Raw genomic sequence first — 20,965 nt, 5'->3', positions numbered from 1 at the left:
ATTTAGTGCCAAATGCTTTACAGGAGTACGTTGATAAAATTACATTATCCGAATCAATATTAAAATAATCGAATTTAACTAAGTTATGGAAATAGGACCTAGTTTTTAAATCTACCACTGAAAATTGCGACTCAGTATCAGTTTGAAAAAAAGTGTTATTGTGTACATCATAACTAAATTGTAGTCCGGCTTTGACACAAATTGTGTAGCATATATTTTTTCTTGAAGAAGCTACATGAGCATATTGCTTATAAACCTTGTGCTTAGCTTCTTGCCTGAAAGACATAAGCTTTGAGACCGGACCACTTTTCAAAATTACTGAACCATAATGAACAGAAAGATGATGCTTAGGTTTAAGGTCTTCTTTAAATGTTTCCTGGAATAGTATATGATGTTTTCGTACTAAAGCTTTCAACTTTTCAACATCTGATTCAGAAAATGACGGAAATAATATCAGTTCTACAAGCTCTATTAATGTTTTGGTATATTGCCACACCGGGTCGTCACACGGAACAAATTGACCAACTATGAACGGAAAATAGTGGCAAAACGAGCGCATTTCACTTGCAGTTGTTCTAATTTTAATTGTTTTCATTTTACGAACGGAGTCGTAGGCTTCATCCAAATCGGGCATCCGAGCTAAAGCTTCGTCTGCAGCTACCTTACTAATCGCTCTACGACGGGCGTTAAGTTGATGGATTGTAAAGTAATGCTTGTTAAATATAAGATAATTTAAAATATTCGTCAATCCATATTTAACAATGCCATTACTAAAATAATCGTGCATGACATCTACTGACTGATTACGCATGACGTGAAATGACGGTAGCTTATTAAATTCGGAGTCGCCCTTTATTCCAGTGCTTTTCAAATCATTAATTTCGAGATCTTCTTCATAATTTTCAACAGTCCGAACTTGAGAACTAAACTCTTCCACATCATGCTTCATAAAGTCTTTATGACGCTTACAAAATCGGCAATAATGGTTCGCGCTGAAACTATTCGAAAACATAAGCATTGTATGGATTCCTATATTGTCGCCCTGACACAGTACTAAAACAAACTTTATGTTATACTTCTGACCATCGACAGTTATTTTAATACCTTCCTCTTCAATCCTTTTGAATATATCGATTAAAATAGAAATTAGTTTGCTTACTCCTAATTCGCTTATCGACGTTTTTTTCATAACACCAGCTACAAAAATGTTGGATAGTTTTGCAGAAAACTCTTCTGGAATCGTCAAGCACGTGTAATACATTCCGCAAATCATGTCTTTCTTGTTATGAGAACTTAAATTATCGTTGATTTCAAAATCATCCGAATAAAACGATAGTGGGATAACAATCTCATTTGGATATTTAGTTGTGATTTGTTTCCAAGTTGTACCATTTACAAAATTTTTAATTCTTTTTGTTTTCTCCAACTCTTTCATGTATTGCATAGTCTTATTAAACACAGTTGGACTTTCGAAGAAAGCTTTTAACTGGAATGCAATGTCCATTATAGCAATGCAATGTGTTTTTGTTTCTATTAAATTTTCCATGGTAGGATTATTAATTTTTAGGAGTGCATCATTTTCAAATGCTATTACAGTTGGGGGTTTATAAAGATTGATTTTTTCAATGTATTGAAAAAATTTATAGTCACTGTCAATGAATTTAAACGTATTTTTTAATTTATATATATAAGTTTGCAATACGAATTCAGATTCTTTGTTTTTAAAATGTAGAGGCAAGTTTTGAATCTTATCGGCAATGTGGGTTTGTACATTTTGCGCACAAACTAATATATGCTTGACATCAGATCTAGTAATGTTATTTTTTCTGTGTAAATTCAACGTAAAATCTAATACGGCTTTATCAACATCAGTACTCTCGTAATGAGTATTTTTTGTACTAGTATCGGGTAAAGTATGGCTATCAGAATGCGTAAATATGTTATTACTTATGTCTAGAATCGCTACCTCTTCATCGTCACTGTACAGTATTGTGTTTGACAAATCGTAAAACTTATGTTTTAAAACATGCCGGCTAAAAGAATAAAATTTTAGAAAAATTGAATTACAGCGACCGTAGGTACATTTTATGCGGAAGTTATTTGGTATACGATGATCATTTTTTAAGTGATGCAGATAGGTTGTAGCTGTACTGAAAATCTTTGTACACGTTCCAATGAAACAGTTAATTTCTGGATTTGCCGTCATGTTCAATTGTCGCATTCAGGAACGATTCCAATCTGTCGATGCTAGCGTATCTTTCTGGTCGTCGAATTTCATACACGTGTCGTGAGATAAATAGCCAAACCAGATATGAGATTTTTGAATGCTTTAGTCCCAAAACAGCCGTAAATTTTATAAGAACATCCACAGCTCTTGCTACTGACGGTAATGTGTAGTACAGATCTCCGTAATATACACGATATACCCCAGTTAGGGACTTATAGTTAGTTCCAAAAAAGACGAGTTTCGGTGACGCGGGTAAAGAAAAATCACTATAACGACGGTACAGCTCTTGAATTTTGTTCACAGCATCTTCATTCGTTGATACGAAAAGAATTGATTCTTCCAGTCCATTGATCACAGTCGGTTTGTAGTTACCGGTAACTTTTTGTGGATGTAGTACACAATTTAGAAGCAATATAAGAGCACACAGCCTAATATCTGAAAAAGAAAAACAAAATACCCAGTTAGGATTTAGTGATGTATTTCGTCCGCATCTCGGAGATGCTCTCGAGTCCCTTCGAGACGCGACGTGGGTTGAGACAATGTGATGCCTATCCTGCATACTGTTCAACATCGTTCTTGAAGGGGTGATCCAACGAGCGGGCTTCGAAATGAGAGGCACGATTGTTACCTAGGGTAGCCAATTTCTGGCCAGGAACTTTGCGACGCAAAACGCAAATTGCTACGAACAAGAAGCATACGCCACCGTACGAAGCTGACAATGCAAAAAAACTTTATTAGACCGTTAGTTCTTTATGAACTTGAAGCTCTGACGTTGCTCACAGAGGACATACGGAGAGTGGTCGAAGCGTATGTATCACGAACTACAGGCATTGCTTGGAGAGATTCCGTCGAATATCTTGCGAAAGTTGGTAGGTGGGTCGGACACATCGTAAGGTCGCCGGACGACAATACGACGAAAATAATTCTCTTCAATAACTCCACCGGCACCAGGAACAGGGAGGCTCAACGTGAAAAATGGCATCACCCGGTCAAAAGTGATTTGCGACTTCTGAGACGACTGGGAAATTGGCGACAAGTGGCCCAAGATTAAGTTGAATGGAGACGACTGCTTGATCAGCACCAGCCACCCCGGCTCTATGTTGCTGACGACAACGATGACGATGTCGCTTACATAAGTTTTGCATTTGAAAGTTTTCTGCTGGAACATTCTCATTTCTCTATATCGACACAACGACTTGGTAATTTAAAATAACTAAAGTATTTATGCTGAATTATAGAACTAACAACAAGGGGGGGAAACAGATTTTTTTAATCGATCAAAAAAAGCGTTTTAACTTAAGATTTAAACGTGAAAACCAATTCTATTCTTGCTTTGTATATTTACGTTATTTTTCACGCAAAAATCTACGAAAAGGATCACAAACTCGAAAGAAATTTTTTTAACGACTTTCGGAAATTCAATTGTTCGAAATTTCATTTCTGATTCGTGTTAAAAGCGTTCAGTACACTTCGTACACTCAGTTTTCTAGTTCTTTAGGCTGTACAGCCCACAAACTACTTATTTTATAAAAAGAAATTTGACTTATATCCCACAAATTATTTTTTTGCCCCCCGATTTTTTAAACCAATTTCGAACGGGGGGAAGGGGTGACCAAAGCTTACCTTACTAGTAGAACGATGTTTTCATACATAGTGAATTTTTTTTGGCAAGCACCCCCTAGGCCCAGAGAAATTTCCTATTGCTCAACTATTCGACTAGACTGGACTACTCGAATCAACTACTCGATTCAACTATTGGACTCAACTGCTCGACTGAACTGCTTGACTCGACAGCTCGACTCAACTGCTTGATTCAACTAGCCGACAAATCGGCTGCTCGACTTACTACTCGACCCGATAACTCTATTGAACTGCTCGACCAGACCACTCGATTTAACTGCTTGACTTGACAGTTCGACTCAACTGCTCGACTTACTACTCGATTCAACTGCTCGATTTAACTGCTTGACTGGACAGCACGACTCAACTACCCGAATCAACTGCTCGACTGGATTGCTCGATTTAAGTGCTCGACTTGACAGCTCAATTCAACTCCGACTGGACTACTCGAATTAATTTTTCGACTCAACTGTTCGATACTCGATTCGACTAGTCAAATCGGCTGCTCGACTGGACTACTCGGCTCAACTGCTCGACTGAATTGCCTGACTTGACAGCTCGACTGAACAGCTTGATTCAACTGCTCGACTCTACTACTTGACCAGACTGTTTGCTTCGACTACTCGACTCAATTGCCTGTCGCAATATCAACGTGCCGCTCATTTGAATCGGTTCGCGGCAAAAAATAGACGGTCCAGAGCCAGTCTTACAAGAGTTATTTTGACCACCTATAGAATCAGCACAGTGATATTTTTATTCAGTTGAATAAAACCCAATGCGAGCATAAAAACTATTGGTTTCAGTTTCAGGCTGTCTCTTTTATGTACGTCTTAGAGCTATAATATTGGAAACGTAAGATCTTCGCATACCGTGATGCAAATAAACTTAATATATAGCCCAGAGAAGCTTTGTATTAGAGCTTAAACATCTTCGCAAATACTGGCAAAAAGAATGTATCCGCAGTTTTCTTGACAGGCATTAAATGTATAAATTTTATAGTTTCCGGATCGCAAGATTTGGGCTCAAGAAGTTAGTTGTCAATATTACAGAAAACACATATATACCCTGACATTAAAAACCACTAACATTAAAGCCAAAGCACGTTCATCGCAAATATGACGTACCATTCGAATGTCCTTCTCTTTTGACATGAATGGCAACACTGTCTTTTGCTCCGAGAAGGTTTTACTACTGTGTTACCTGACTCATAACGAATATACGTTATATAAGGGGGAAGGTCTCGTAACTCACAAACTTTGTGGTTTTTCGTTTAATTGATCATACATTCGAATAGAGCCTACAAATATCAAATAAGAAATTACATGTTTGCTCCAAAAATAAAGGCATAAGATTTTAGAATTTCGGAAATAGGGGTGCGTTATGAGTCAGGTAACACAGTATTTTACTTTCACAGCTTACCGCTTGTTACATAGCAGAAAATATGGCACATACGCAAAAATGTCTGTTTTATTTGTATGGGAGTCCTTATCGTCCTACCACAGGGGTCCCAGTAAACCATTTGGTGTGTATATCTCGATTGCAACTGAGGTATACGAAATCATATCTGAACGAAAAAGTTATATTTCAAGCCATATAAGAACATATATGTACCAAAGTGGAGGCGATATACGTGCGAAAATTTTGACAACTATTTGTAATTCTATTTTGCGCAGTTTTTATAACACGCAACTAAATATTCCTGAATATATGATATAGATATAATCAAATATTGCAATTGTCTATCCTGCTTTATAATTCACAGTCATGAATTGTATATGAAGACACGCACGACTGCAAAACAACTTATTGTTCATTTCGATTTGACATACTCTAATCATTATACAATTCAAATGTGAAATTGACATAAAAACGATTTAATGTGAACTTTCTCTTACGATTTTGTGTTATCTGGGGTGAGGGGTCTCAAACCATCATAAAATAAATTCATGCCTCGATAAACCCCCACTTGCCAAATTTGGTTCTATTTGCTTTATTAGTTCTCGAGTTATGAGGAAATTTGTATTTTATTTGTATGGGAGCCCCCTCCCTCTTAGAAAGAGAAGGGGTCGCAGTACACCATCAAAAAACATCCTACCTTCTAAAACCCCCATAAGCCACATTTGGTTCCATTTGCTTGATTAGTTCTCGAGTTTTGAGGAAATTTGTATAGGAGCCCCCCCTCTTACGCCGTGCATAAAATTGCTCTCTCGCCCCATCTATAAAATTGCTGATAATTTTATCTTTCCAACGACATATAAATTGTTCAGTTTCGTTCAGTAGTTTAGTAGTTATTAGCAACTGAAATCTTTCATTCCAACGTTACATTTCTAGTTTCGTTTTCACAAAGTGCTACCCAGGTAACCGCTAAGCACTGAATTAAGCTTGAAAGCTGCTCTAAATTTGCAAGTTACATGCTGCCAGATATAATTCTGCATTGTCAAAGCATAGCAGCTTTAAAATGGCATTCTCAATGCTGAATTAATATTTACTTGAAGCACTATGAAAAGCTGATTAGATGCTCTAAGCAAGCTTTATTGCCGTTACCGGCATCAAAAGAGATTTTGAACACTGCTCACACTTGCAGGAAATCTCCTTGCGAACGTACGCGTGATAACAGAAAAAATGCTTCCCTCTCTTTTTGTCTTGCGCAAAATCCTGCACCGCCGATTGAATAAACATCAACACGAATCTATAGGGCATATGCCTACGGATAATATGCAAGAAATATTTCTATACATGTATGCCATCACATAAAAAGAAAATAAAAGGTAGGTAATTCACCCAAAGCGCAACTTATGGAAGATATGTGAAAAACAAAATCTTTCCCTCCATTCCGCCTTGATAAGCAAATCAAACATCCGAGTTAAGAATTTCGGTAATTTAAGTAGAGCTTTTGGCAGCTGACTCCCAACTACCGTTTACAGATAAACTGGTAAAGGCGTTGCCCTACTCCTCTATTCCTATTCCTATCGACAGATTGGCTGGCGGTTCAATCCTTCAATTCTAACCGAAAAAGAAAATAACAAAAAGGGAATCTTGAAACGTCAACAAAGTACGCCATATAAGCATAACAGAGAGGGAAGATAAAAAAGGATGTACAAAAGTACAATATATTTTTCGCATTTTTTTATGTTTGACATTTTACCGTTACGCAACAGGCGTTACGTTTTATGACTTTTGTAAAGCTCCAAGCACTAATGTAGCCGGATATTTCGCCAAAACCGGCTTTCTAGCAGCTTTTTGTAGGCATATTGAACTATGCTGCACGATATGGTGTGCACCATAGGCTAATAAAAAGCTAGATTTCTGCTTCTTTAAGTGCTCACTGGTTACTTGGGTACCCAGTCCCAGATAGTAAACAAAGACGTAGTCCTACGTCAAAAAGCAAAACCATGGTTGTAAACGTCATGTTGAGAACTTGACCCTTCTTTATCGACAGACTTCGCAGCCGGCTATTAGAGTATAGGACAGTTACGGGACTAGTGCAACGATCATACTGATTCTATCTAGCAGCACCACCTAGCCGAGATTCGAACATACGACGACTGACGTGTTAGATCATCATCGTACCTCGAAATCAACTAAGCGGCTCGCACAGATTTTCAGTAATAAAGGATATGAATAGCGGTTTGAAATTGGTAAAATTAAATATTAAATGTTAAGTAGAAATTAATATTAACAGTAGCTCACCTTCACTAAATTTTTCATCACTCATGCATTCTTGTAACGCTGAAAAATGTTCGTTTGTTACACGTTGTAGCAGATATGTTTGAATTGTAACCAGAATGTTTGACCATTTTTCCATGCCGTCATCGTTACCAAGTCCCAATAGTTGAAAATCGATATCAATCTGTAAATAACATTATAAATTTAGACTAATCTCAAGTTTTTAATCTTGACCTTGAAATGCGGTCATGCATATATATTAATATTTTTTGAAACGATGGTTCTACAATTGATGAAGGGACGGTAGGGGAAAGAAATGAAAATTTTTGGGTGAAGGAGGGGAAGAGCGGAAAGGAAGGGGGGGCGTATTGGTAGCTATGCTTGACAAGTAGTCATTTTGACTCCTACCTCTTGTCCAATGCTGGAAGGTGCATGAGTCGAACCAAGCTGTAATCTGAGATTATAACCGGATTCGAACCCACAACACCCCTGGCACACACACACATGCCCTGGCGGGTGTTGTGGGTTCGAATCCGGTTATAATCTCAGATTACAGCTTGGTTCGACTCATGCACCTTCCAGCATTGGACAAAAGGTAGGAGTCAAAATGACTACTTGTCAAGCATAACTACCAATACCCCCCCCTTCCTTTCCGCTCTTCTCCTCCTTCACCAAAAAATTTTCATTTCTTTCCCCTACCGCCCTTCATCAATTGTAGAACCATCGTTTCAAAAAATTATAAATTTTGTTAAAAATAAATAAATATTAATTTACCAACTGATAGCCGTGTTCTGAAGTAACATGTCTCCATAACTCCGCTTTAGTTAGAGATTGTACTGTAGTCGGCTTTGCAAGAATAGATTTTCTAAAGTAAAAACTTTCTGTCCACTTGTCAATGACTGTTGACCAAGGCTGATTATTCTTCGCTAACCACCTGCGCGCTTCAATACAGTTTCGTTGGAGATCGTCGGATTCAATGTGGATATTTTTATCTAATTTCAATCGCTTCGAGTATGCCTCTTCCTCCTTAGCTCGTTTCCTTAACTTGGTTTTAATCGTATTCACCTTATTATATATTTTTCCTCCCAAATTTTTCTTATCTCCGCCCCTTGGTAAATAGTAAGAATCCTGCAAATGAAGGAAAATATTTTATTTTTATTTTATTGTTGCAAAATATCGCTTGTGTGCCCAGGCTGGAGCACATGCCCCACCTTCTCTATAAAATTTAATGTAAAAAGTAATTCTTCAAGGCATAACCAAGATCAAATAAAGTAAAAGCGCGACATTTTTGGAATCGCTTGCTACGGAACAAGAGTAATCCTGGGCATCCCCACTGAGGACCTCGGTCTGGTCTCGTATCTCATATCGGTCACTAATCTTTATTTCACACCATGTAGCAAACATCAGAACCGCCGACAATTTCAATATTTTTAGTATTGACTTCTATAAAATACACTACATAGCGAAAAAGCAAAAATAGACTCACGGACTGATTAAATTGAAGGAATCGATGAGCGAGGTCGGAGTCAGGGAGAATATTGACAAGTGATATACATTTGGCAGTAGCAACCATAGTAGAAAGTAGCAACCATTGAATTTGTTTATACATATTCATTCAACAGTAAAAGTTAAAACCAGCTTTGCATGAATCGGTTGCCAGCGTCACTATCCAGCTAAACGTGAGGTAAATTTTTGTTGGAATGCATTTATGTCACCGTAATAATCAGAAGAGAGGGACGCCAAAGAGAGTCTCTCAATGTTACTTACGTCCTTTTGAAAAGTTACGCGAGAATTCTCACTCGTTTTGTTTACGCTTGCGACGCCCTATTGTTAATTCTATATAGGGTTTATTTCAATTCCCGTCGTAGTAAGTAAAGCCATTCTAATTTTCATCATTTGTTGGATGGATTTTATGGATTCTTCAAAAGTTCTTGTGCTGATTTGACTAAAACACACTTACCTTCCGATCCGTGAGCTTTGCAATCACTGAAAACTGATTATTAAAGCATATTATTAAAATTACGCAACTGACTTTATTGCTTAAATTCGTCGTACCGTTTTAAAATCCGTCCATCAAAATTTTTCATCGTCCGAACTAAAAATCACAACAATGTTTACGAAGCTAACGCGCATGTATTTGTGTAGGACGGCATGACAAATGTTATTCTGCAAAATTTGTGCAGGTCAGGCAAGTTTTCTGGCTGTAGAATAACGACAATGCCTTGCGTGAGTTATTTTCATTTATGAATGACGGAAATTAAAACGATTAGTCGACATTTTCTTCTCCGTCGCACGAAAAAACGTAGGAAATTTGGCTGGTACGATTTCTTTAATGATAAAAAGCATTTACAGCACTTGTTAACTAATTGCACGAATGAGGCGATGCGATTAACGAATTTCGTTTTTTTATTGCACGATGGTTGCCAATATTTATTGTTAAACGTGATGTAAAGAACTCTTCACATGCATTTACACGTACGCTCAATTTTGGGGAAAACATTTAAATTTTTACAAACGAACTAAAAGCTTAGTGAATATGTGTTCAATTAGTCAAAGTTTAGCCAAATTTGCATGAATTTGTTTGTAATGTATCTAAGTAATGCAGAGATAGAGAGTTTGCATCCGGCAACGCTGCATTTTTGTTTATAGCAACCACCTGGAAAACTACGTGTAGTTTGACAGATAACTGATTTTTAGTTGCACGATCATGCAACAAGCGGACATGCAATTAAAAGACGCACCGTCTAGGGGACGTGCAATTAGCGCATGAGTGCGGTAAATAGGTCTTAGCTCACTTTGATTGATCGCGTATGATAGACAACAAACTAAAATATTAGGGAATAACTAGTTTTGCATTGAGTCATAAAAATGCTGAAATTTTTAATAATTTGTGTTGAATAGGACGGCAATAGGCAATTACGACGAAGTAGCAATATATCCTAGCTCTAATTATTTAGATTCTATCAAACTATTTAGATTCTATCATCTGACTATGTGCAGATGGTAGGTCACATTTGTGCGGGGGTACTTAAAAACAGACATGTGAAAACGCGACGGGTGGCAACCGTATCGCAACGGACGGTGTTTAAAGAGTTAAAAACCAATAATTCTACCTAAAAATAAAAAATAAGAAAACTTATCCAATTTAATTCTACTATGTGTATTTTATTCACGACAGATACGTATTTCGCCTACGACTTGCAGGCTTCCTCAGTGTCTGTTTTCGAACTTCGAAAGTTCGAAAACAGACACTGAGGAAGCCTGCAAGTCGTAGGCGAAATACGTATCTGTCGTGAATAAAATACACATAGTAGAATTAAATTGGATAAGTTTTCTTATTTTTTATTTTTAGGTTTCGTATTCTACTAAGACGCTTCAAAAACTTCAGTCAATAATTCTAAACTTCCACTTTAATCATTTCAGAGAGGTAGAAAGTCTCACCTCTCCCTGAACTCACCACTGAGCAAAAATGATAGCGCAACAAAACTAATCCTTCGCGACAACTTGAATATTCAAATTTTTCTTTTACTGCAAGTATATGCAAATTTCAATTTCAACAATCAAGTAGACGCTCAATTAGATCAATTCGGCACCAACTTTTCGAAAGAGCCAATCTGCAAAATGTAAACAAACCCAGTGAGGGCTACTGTGTTACCTGACTCATAACGAATATACGTTATATACGGGGGAGGGTGTCGTAACTCACTAACTTTGTGGTTTTTCGTTTAATTGATCATAAATTCGAATAGAGCAGACAAATATCAACTATATATCATTAGAAATTACATGTTTACTCCAAAAATAAACGCATGAGATTTTAGAATTTTGGAAATAGGGGTTCGTTATGAGTCAGGTAACACAGTAGTCCAGCAGCAAATAATGCTCAGTCGGTTTGTTAACTTTTTGCATATTGCTCCTTTTAAGGGTATGAAATGGAGAAGTCAAATGAGGAGCATCCAATATAGCTCTAGCCATCCCAAGCCCCTACCTAGGGCCCATACCCGGTAATGCTCTATTGAGTTACCAAGATAGGAGTTGCGATGCTGGGTGGTTCCCGGCTGCCTGATCTTAAAACCGCGGTTTTGGGTAGAGCCAAGTGGGCTTGCTAATAGGTAAGTATAATATAAGATATTTGAATTATTTTTTTCGTTTTAGCTTTTCAAGCACCTCCTGCTACATAGTGAAAACTTTGGCCAAAACAAGTTTTAATACAACTCATGACCACCAGAAGAAAAACTACAAGGTATACGGCCCTAAGGGTTGTACGAAAGGGTGACGTAGGACTATATCAGATCATTAGATCAAAGGTTAATGTAAACTACATTTCTGGCATAAGTATGTTTATAAGAATCTGTGAGTGCCATTAAGAGAAAAAGTGTTAGATTCAATTCTTCATTGAATGCAATGGTGGATTTGAAAATACGTAGACGGGGGTTCATAAGTACAACGCCTGCAACCATTGAGATATAGAGATTTCTTTTAAAAATCACTTGTGTGCATCATAAAGGTTGAAATAGTAATGAATGACCAGCCCACCGATTATTGTATTAAATATGCGTAGCTTGACATGTTTCAATAATCTCACTTTAACTCCCTTGTGGCCTTTAAAAGGGCTATTGGTTACAAATAATATTAAAGCCAAAGCACTTTCATCGCAAATATGACGTACACTCAAAATATATTTCACGTCGAAGTTACCTGAAAAGTTATGTGAATATTTTCCACCCAGCTTTTCCTGTACTATTTAAGTGATTTTCAGGTAGTTTGCACGCATACTAATGCGTTAACGTGAAAATCAGATAGATGTTATTATTTTTTCCAATAAAAATCACCTGAAAGTCACGTAAATCCCTGTAGAGAAATTTACGTGATTTTTCACGTGGAAAGGACGTGTGGATTATTTTGAGTGTACCATTCGAATATCCTCTTTTGACATGAATGGCAACAGGCACGTAAGTTAGCGGCGTCGATTCACTGTCTTTTACTCCGAGAAGGGTTTACTAGTTTACTTTCACACCTTACCGCCTATTACATAGCAGAAAATATGGCACATACGCAATTTCTGTTTTATTTGTATGTGAGTCCTTATCCTCCTACCACAGGGGTGAGGGGTCTCAAACCATCATAAAATAAATTCATGCCTCCAAACACCCCCACATGCCAAATTTGGTTCCTTTTGCTTGATTAGTTCTGAAGTTATGAGGAAATTTGTATATTATTTGTATGGGAACCCCCCCTCTTAGAAGGGGAACGGGTCTCAGTACACCATAGAAAAAAATCCTGCCTTCTGAAACCCCCACATGCCAAATTTGGTTCCATTTTCTTGATTAGTTCTCGAGTTTTGAGGAAATTTGTGTTTCATTTATATAGGAGCCCCCTCTCTTACGCCCTCCTTAAAATTGCTCTCTAATCCACCCATAAAATTGCTGGTCTTTTTATCAATCCAACGACACATAAATTGTTCAGTTTCATTCAGTAGTTCAGTAGTAGTTATTAGCATTTGAAATCTTTCGTTCAAACGTTACACTTCTATTTTCGTTTTCACAAAGTGCTACCCAGTCCCAGTATAGTAAACAAAGACGTAGTCCTACGTCAAAAAATTAAATTAATTATTAGAAGCACTTATGGAAACTAAAAGGACGCCACTCTATTCCATTCGAGGGACTGCTGGGAGATTGTTCTATTTTTGCCCATATATACCACATTTCATCTTATATCATATTGTTAACCCTCTCTGTCCCATGGTAGCACAGGTGCTCCATGACTTCCGATACTAAAATTGGCCGAAAAAATTTTTGAGGCATTCAAATATGGATATTTTGATTTTATAACGTAGTAAAAACATTGTTTTACTAACTATATAGTTGCGTTTGACGAATTGCTAATTTATAGCTTTTTTACATGATCAAAAACTGTAAAACACAAAAACACCTCTGGGACAGAGAGGGTTAAGTGTTATTAATAGCATGAATGTGGAAGGCGGATGATGGAGAGAATTGCCAACCAGAATCCTTATGGTCTGAAGCAAATGTGATACTTCTCAATTCTCACAAACAAATCATCACGTAGGTTAAAGTTGGTTGGCGAAATTGATATCATATTACCTGGAAGGACCCTAATGCTGGAAAGCGACTCTTATAACCCAGGAATGCGCACAACTGCCTCTACTTATGGGTCCGCCCAATCCCTTTTGGCCCTTCTGTAACAGCTTTAGTGTGAAATTCATTTAATAATGAAATTTGGATCTACCGTAATTCTACCTACATATACTTGCAAGTCCTACTATTATTTTGCATATTTCCCCTTTTAAAAAGTTGGTGTCGAATTAGATTTGTTGTTAAATTATGAATTACATACCTCTTTTTCGAATTCGAACAATGTTATTATTGCTCGCGTATATATTTTTATGTCCGTCTCCTGTAGTTTGCTTCTATTATTCAAGTGCCATTCGGCAATGATTTGAGAGAGTTCAAGCTGTCTCCGTTCAGACAGCTGTCCCAAACAGCTACTTTCTACTATAGCATTCCCCACCACGCTTTCTCGAAGTACCTGTTGTAGCAGTTTTGGAGTAAATTCTTCATACTTAGATCTGTTAGACGCACAGGTGGTATCGGTGTTTTCTTCGACAAAGATCTACAAGAATACAGTGGTTAAAATTAAGGATAGTAAAAATATATCTCGGCACCAGCTTTTCAAAGGCCGTAACTGCAAAATGTACACAAACTGAGTGACAGTTATCTTCTGTTAAACTAGGAATAGGATTCCTCGCTCGGTTTTATATTTTGCAGGTACGAACTTTTAAGAAGTTGGTACCAAATTTCAGTTTTCATAAAATAAAATTTTTAAAATTTCAAAATCAAATGAATAAATTCACCTCTTTATGGGTAATTTCGTTGTCCAAGTCAATGGTGTTGATGCTGATGGAATCGTTCGCGTTAGATTCATCGGTCGTTGATGGTTTCAATTCCTATAAAACAAAATCGATATACCTGATAGAAAATTCCGAAAATTTTAAATATGATAGCTTCAGTTGGGAACCGGATTTTTCAACTAGCGACAATCGATTTTTCTTCTGCACCGTACATTACACCTAGTGTCGGAAGTAGTGCGCAGTATAGCAAATGAGACGCGTTATAAAGCGGACCACTTCCGACAGCAAGTAGTACGGTACAGAAAAAATAGATTGTCGCTAATCGAGAAAATCAATTTCCATAAGCTGTAATATTTAACATAAGTTACCTTATTGGTTGTGTAGGCACTGAGGAAACTTACTACTGCCGGCGCTTGTTCAGCATCAATACCGTATCCTTAAAAACACAGAATACTGTTAGGAACAATTAATTATTTTATTTTAAGCAATACTTACGTTCTAATACTTCGTCCAACAAGACACAATTTTCATTTTCAAACTCCATCGTCTTCGCTATCTTGTACACCGCCATATTTTTTTTCATAAAATGAATTGCACACGGACAATTGTAATGTTCAACATCAATCTGATGTGTGAGGCATATTAAATGCACTGGAAAGAACATATGGTTCAAATTCAAATGAGGTATATATTATTGTTGTATGTTTTCACATATGAGTTTCGATCAATGGGATTTGGTATGTAAATAGATAATGGTTAAAATGAAAAGTAAATAGAATACTTCTGAATTTCATGTGTAGGTCTATTTATTAATTGGATAAGTGACATCATTTGAATTTGACGTGCGGTTGTTTTTTCAGTGTAAACGAAGGTTAAAATTACTCATAAAATCATCACACTGAAGTGAATTTACCGTCTAAATTTATCCAGCTTTTTACGCGCTATAATGGCGGACGCTTTGAATTGTGTTCGTAATATGCGTACAATCTTTTTGACAACTTTGCATACATCAAACCTAGCACTCTTCTCTTGCAACACTACCGTGCTCTTTCTTTCATTTACGCTAAAGAAGGAGAGCAAAAATGTGTGAAATGTAAACAAAACTATTGCCCTCCTTCTTTTACGTAAACGAAAGAAAGAGCAACACTGCCTTACAGGAGAAGAGTGCCCAGTTTTGATGGATGCAGAGTTGTCAAAAAGATTGTTCGCATATTACGAACTCAATTTACAGCGTCCGCCAATATAGCGCGTAAAAAGCTGGGATACTTCGGCGAGATGGATCGTTATCGATCGTTAATTGGGCCACGATTGCACTCCAGCTGATTCGCTAATTGGGCCGACTGACAGTTGTTAGAAATTTCTAAACTCGAAAATTCCATACAATTTTGACATTCAAGTTGTCATATAGCCCAATTAGCGAACACCCAATTAACGAACCGCCCAATTAACGAACCACCAATTAACGAAACTTTGCTGTACTTGTTTCCGGAAAACTTTATGGAATGATACATATTTCTACCTTTACTTACTTTAGCCGGTTTCCTCGAACGTTACGACATTCGCAAGTCAGCTTCGCGATCACGTTTAGCTATCTGACATGTTGAGCCCTCCTGTTCATTGTGTCGGTGAAGTCCTTGAAAAGAACATACTTTGTCGCACTGTTAGCCAGCATCCTCGCGACGTGAATCTGATGAAAAAAAATCTCAAATTCACATGGCTGTGGACTGCCACTCTCCAATTCATTGGAAATCAGTCTAGCCAAAAGTTCTAAATCCCAGCTGGTCTATCTGCTGCTCCCCCGTTCCTACTGGATTTGAAACACCAGGGGATCTTCTGAATACTTAGTTCGCCATAAAGCTGTTCGAACTCATGGTTCATCCAGATTTCGTTTTCCAGGATGCCGCCAAAGATCATTTTTAGCACTCGTCACTTAGCAACTCAGCACTCGCAGTTTCTCCTCGAGCAGTGTCCACGTCTCATGCCCGTAGAGAAGTGGTTCAATTAACGTCTTATACAAGGTGTTCTTTGTACGAGCGCTAGTCGGTTCGGCCTTCGACCGCAGTCGCTTGTGAAACCCTCAATGGGCACGACTAATGTGCCGATGAATCTTACGGCTGGTATCATTGTCCGCCGTTACCACTGAGCCAAGATAGATAAACTCGTCAACCACCTCGAACTCATCGCCATTGATCATTCACTACTGCCCAAGTGGCATCGGTTGACCTTGGTTACACCGCACAGCATGTACTTTGTTTGAGACTTTTTTTGTTTTGATTATAGTCACTTTAACAGCTTAGGTCATTCGTGACTTCTGCAGGGTTGGGATTTGAACCCGGGTCTTCAGCGTGAGAGGCGTGAATGCTAACCACTACGCCGGGATTGTCCCCTGTTTTGGACTTTCCCTATTACCTTTGACCTTATCTTTTCTGCTTCGCGGTTAGGCAGATGTACTGTTCAACCACTGCCACAGCTGTTATGCCGATAATATTCTTGACATTGGCAATATAGACGAACTGACTAGATTTGGTGAAGATCGTGTTCTGTGTGTTAATGTTCGCTCGGTTTGTAACACCTTATAGCGCTATGTTGAACAGCATGAGACACCATCACCTTGACGAAGCCCTCATGTGTAATTCAAATGAACCCGAAAATCTACCTGAATCTAATCCAAGCACAGCGCAGTGTACAATCCGTTACATAGATTCAATCAGTTTGATGAGCTTCTCGGCGAAACCATGATTTTCGGTCGATGGTATTATATGCAGCTTTGAAGTCAAGGAATAAATGATGCGTGAGATCTTTATATTCACGGTCTTTTTGGAGGAATTTTCGCAGTTAAATATTTGATCCGTTGTAAACCGTCCGACTTGATAAATATTGTCACGAATTTGTTCATAATTGGTGAGTCGGCGAAAAATGATTTGGGAAAACACTTAGCAGGTGGCATTAAGAACGGTGATAAGTGGTCAGCTTTTCCGGCGTATAACTGGGGTTGGCACTTCTTCCATGATTGTCGCACCGCCATAGTTCTTCGCCTGAGCGTCATTTAAGTATTCATCAAACTGCTGCTACCACCTTCGGTCACCACACGATCGTCCGTAAAAATGCTGCCAGTAAAAAAAAGCTATTATTCAACAAAAATGTTCGTTGGGGTTTCTGGTAGAAGTTTCGCGTTTCCTGATAACGATGCAGCTGCCTCAACTTCGCATACTCCAGTTCTTGTAGGCAGCGCTTTTTCTCCCGGAAAATTTTGATTCGCTGCAACCTCTTCTGTCTGTGTTTTTTCACGTTCTTAGAAGTGACATTTTCGGAGCTTTGCAACCCACGCAGCGTCTTCCTCATTCGTCGTCCTCCTACACTCATCGTCGTACCAGTCGTTTCGCTGATTCACACGTGCCCGACAATGCTCTCTGCAGCTGTTTTAATGGTATTTCGCCAGCCCTCGAGAGGGGCTTCGTCCAGCTCGCCCTCTTCTGGCAGCGCAACTTTGAGTGACTACGCGCAGTTTACGACGACGTCAGGCTTCATTAACCGTGCAAGATTTAACCAAGGTTGGCATCGGCATCGAATGTTGTTCACAACAGAGAGTTATAGGCGCATTTTAACCATCACTAGTTCAACTAGTTGGGATTCCGAATCGATTCCGTTAGCGCTTCTATAGCAGCTGACATCAATGATGTCTGAGAAACGTGTGGTCGATCTGTGATTCTGTCTGATTTGGTGACCTCCAGGTGTACTTTTCTAGGAGTCTGTGCTGGAAGAATATACTACGTACGTCGCAGGGCCATCTTCTTGGAGGCAGCAAGCTCGATAAGTCTACAGCACATTTCGTTATTCAACGGGTGTGCGTTGGGCTCTCCAATTACTGATTTGGATTTCTCCTTCTGGACGGCTTGAACGTCGAAATCCGCGATGATGATCCTGATGTCTTGTTGTGAGCAGCGGTCGTTCAACTGCACGCAGAATTCCTCATTCTCATCATCGGTACTTCCGAGGTGAGTGCTGTACTTGTTGATAATGCTTATCCCAAGGAACAAAACGGCAGCACCTAAGAGACTAGATGTGGAATAAGAGTTGTCTAGTAGCATCCAGTGCTGAATAAACGAATTTGCTGAAGTACATGCTGTGTAAACGTCATATCCCAGATTTTTTCTAGCTTCTAACCAACATCTACAGTTGTTATGTTAGTGTGGAACAAGAGTTGATTGAACGTTGTACAATTGTATCAACAGCACCGCTAAAAGCAAGTGTGGAATACTGGTCGCTTAAAGGCATCGAAGAGAATGCATGTCGAATAAGCGCTGTGCAAACGTATCAGCAGCACCGCTAAGAGATGTGGAATAAGAGCCGCCTGAGGGCAACCAATAACATAAACAACACTTCGAAATTATTATTAGATCCTCTTTATTACACATGTCAGGAAACAAATAAATTACTCAGCTTTTTTCAATTTTAAAACAAAGCACTTCTCGCCCTTAAAAACTATATTCGCACGAAGAAACTTTCCGAAATCCTACCGCATACATTTCGTATAGCAGGAGAACTGGAAACGATACATGTCTCAATTTCGTACGTTTCGTCGATAGCTCCGTCAAAAATATACTTTACAATGCCAAACAAAAGAACCGTGGGGAAGAAACACTTGGTCTTGGGACCAACGATTCCATTGCGGGATCATTGTATACTAGACCTGCGAATCCAAATCGTTCACTATACAAATCGCTGGGTAGTAGATTTACACAGCACCATCAAACACCTACAAAAAGTACTCAGATTTTCGATAATTTACACTCTGTTTATTTATCGCTCTGAAAGTTATCACTAAAACAACTGTGGAATAGGTATGGAATAAGAGTAGAATTAATGTTGCGGAAACGTATCAGCAGCAATGCTAAGAGCGGGTGTGGAATACCGGTTGCTTAAAGGCAACCATGGAAATGCATGTCTAATAAACGTTGTGCAAACGCATCAGCAGCTCGTCAGCAGCATTGCTGACAGCAAGTGTGAAATAAAAGTGGAATAAGTGTGGAATAAGCGTTGCGCAAACGTATCAGCCGCATTGTTGAGAGCAAGTGTGGTGAAAGAGTGGAATAAGAGTGGAATGAATGTTGCGCAAACGTTGCTAAGAGGAAGTCTTTAATAAGAGTCTAATAATTGTAGTACAAATACAAACGTATCAGCAGCAGCATCACTAAGAACAGGTGTGAAATAAAAAGTGCTTGATGGCAGCCAATAACACCAATAACTTGAATGACACTTTGAACTTTACACTTTATACTTCTTATATATATTATTCCCACTTTATTTTTTTGATAGATTAATAGAAAAAAATTATATCCCAGAAATATTTTCTTCGCAAGTGGATTAATACAACAGTAAACTTATACTACCGACTCAATCGAGTTACTCGCAATGGATTCGCTAAACGAGATGAATTCAGTGGCGATGCCACCACTGCTGGTAGTGCCGCAATCGCATGGCCAGCTCCCGCTGCCGCTGCGCGAAAACCCCACTCCTTCTCTTGCCATCCGCTGCAGTGTTTTTGGATGAAAAACCTTGAATCCGACCCGATGACAATTAGATGTACACATACAGCGAGCGGGTTACAGCAGCAATAAGCTCCGGACTATCGGTGATGACGGAATGACAAAAGTAATCCTCCTCTGCGGCACTAGCACGAACCACTCCTGTTGCTAACTAATCACAAATGAACAGCCGCAAACATTGGTCGCAGCTAGTACAAATAGTTTATAACTGTTTGATATGTGCTGAATAAAGGTTTCTAGCGTAATTTGTACAGCAGGTGCCTAACATGATTTAAGAAGCTACTCTTCAGCGCTTAAATATCTTTTAGCCGAGGTTTGTTTCTCGCTTGACAAACTTAAACTTGTAAATCTACATCGGCTAAAAACTCGGCGCCTGTCATATGTCAGATTATCTCAGATGCGTTCGTCGACGGCTTCCGACCCACAGGATGTAAGTTCGAATCTGGATGAGTGAAAAAGTAAAATGGCGGGCTGAATGAATTTTGAGACAATCAATGATTTCCTACTAAGTCTCTCATATAAATCATAATAATAATATGAATACAAAAATGGACATGAAAATAACGAAACCCACAAAATAATATAAATACTTCCTACATATATTTTTCTTTTTGCTTGTTTAAATGATGAACTGCTGTGGAATAAACGTAGTTTCAGTGCCATCAGCAGTAGTTTAATAAACATACCTATACGTACTGAATAAACGTTTTACTATGCGTTGCATAACAGTTATACAAACGCATCTTCCACGCCCATAACCAGCACTGTGCTGTTTAAATTCTCCAAAACCCACTGGATAAGCATTGAACAGAGGTGTTTAGACATACTTAAAAAGCAGCTATAAAGCACATGCTGAATAAAAGCTGTCGGTTAAACGTTTAATAAGCAAAAATTGTTCCTTGGGATGTTAAAGAACCAGCCATTGATGCTCGAGGATTGATAAGCCACCATCCAATAGCCCGCTTCCGCGTCTCGCCCATCGTTATCAAAACTGTATCCGTGTGTAGCTCTTGTGTATTGCCACAGCTCTGGTAA

The 20,965-nt window shown here is 38.5% G+C and overlaps 1 protein-coding gene across 1 annotated transcript; it reads right to left on the bottom strand.

The window, feature by feature from the left end:
- Positions 1 to 2,183: 2,183 nt before the first annotated feature.
- Positions 2,184 to 14,955, bottom strand: LOC128736692 (uncharacterized). The gene is made up of 7 exons (XM_053831180.1): positions 14,880 to 14,955; positions 14,753 to 14,820; positions 14,388 to 14,480; positions 13,871 to 14,146; positions 8,288 to 8,641; positions 7,538 to 7,697; positions 2,184 to 2,662 (listed from the first exon to the last, which is right to left on the bottom strand). The coding sequence occupies exons 1-7, from the start codon at positions 14,953 to 14,955 to the stop codon at positions 2,184 to 2,186; spliced, it is 1,506 nt and encodes a 501-aa protein (XP_053687155.1).
- Between the last annotated feature and the right edge of the window lie 6,010 nt (positions 14,956 to 20,965).

The sequence above is a fragment of the Sabethes cyaneus genome, chromosome 2, assembly GCF_943734655.1.
Source record: "Sabethes cyaneus chromosome 2, idSabCyanKW18_F2, whole genome shotgun sequence".
Taxonomy (NCBI): Eukaryota; Metazoa; Arthropoda; class Insecta; order Diptera; family Culicidae; genus Sabethes; species Sabethes cyaneus.
This window is presented reverse-complemented; position numbering and strand designations above follow the sequence as displayed.

Coding starts and splice junctions, on each gene's coding strand:
- LOC128736692 (XM_053831180.1), bottom strand. CDS start 14,955: ATGGCGGTGTACAAGATAGCGAAGACGATGGAGTTTGAAAATGAAAAT. Junction 14,481..14,752: donor GTGCCTACACAACCAATAAG/GTAACTTATGTT, acceptor TTTGTTTTATAG/GAATTGAAACCATCAACGAC. Junction 14,147..14,387: donor ACGAAATTACCCATAAAGAG/GTGAATTTATTC, acceptor GTATTCTTGTAG/ATCTTTGTCGAAGAAAACAC.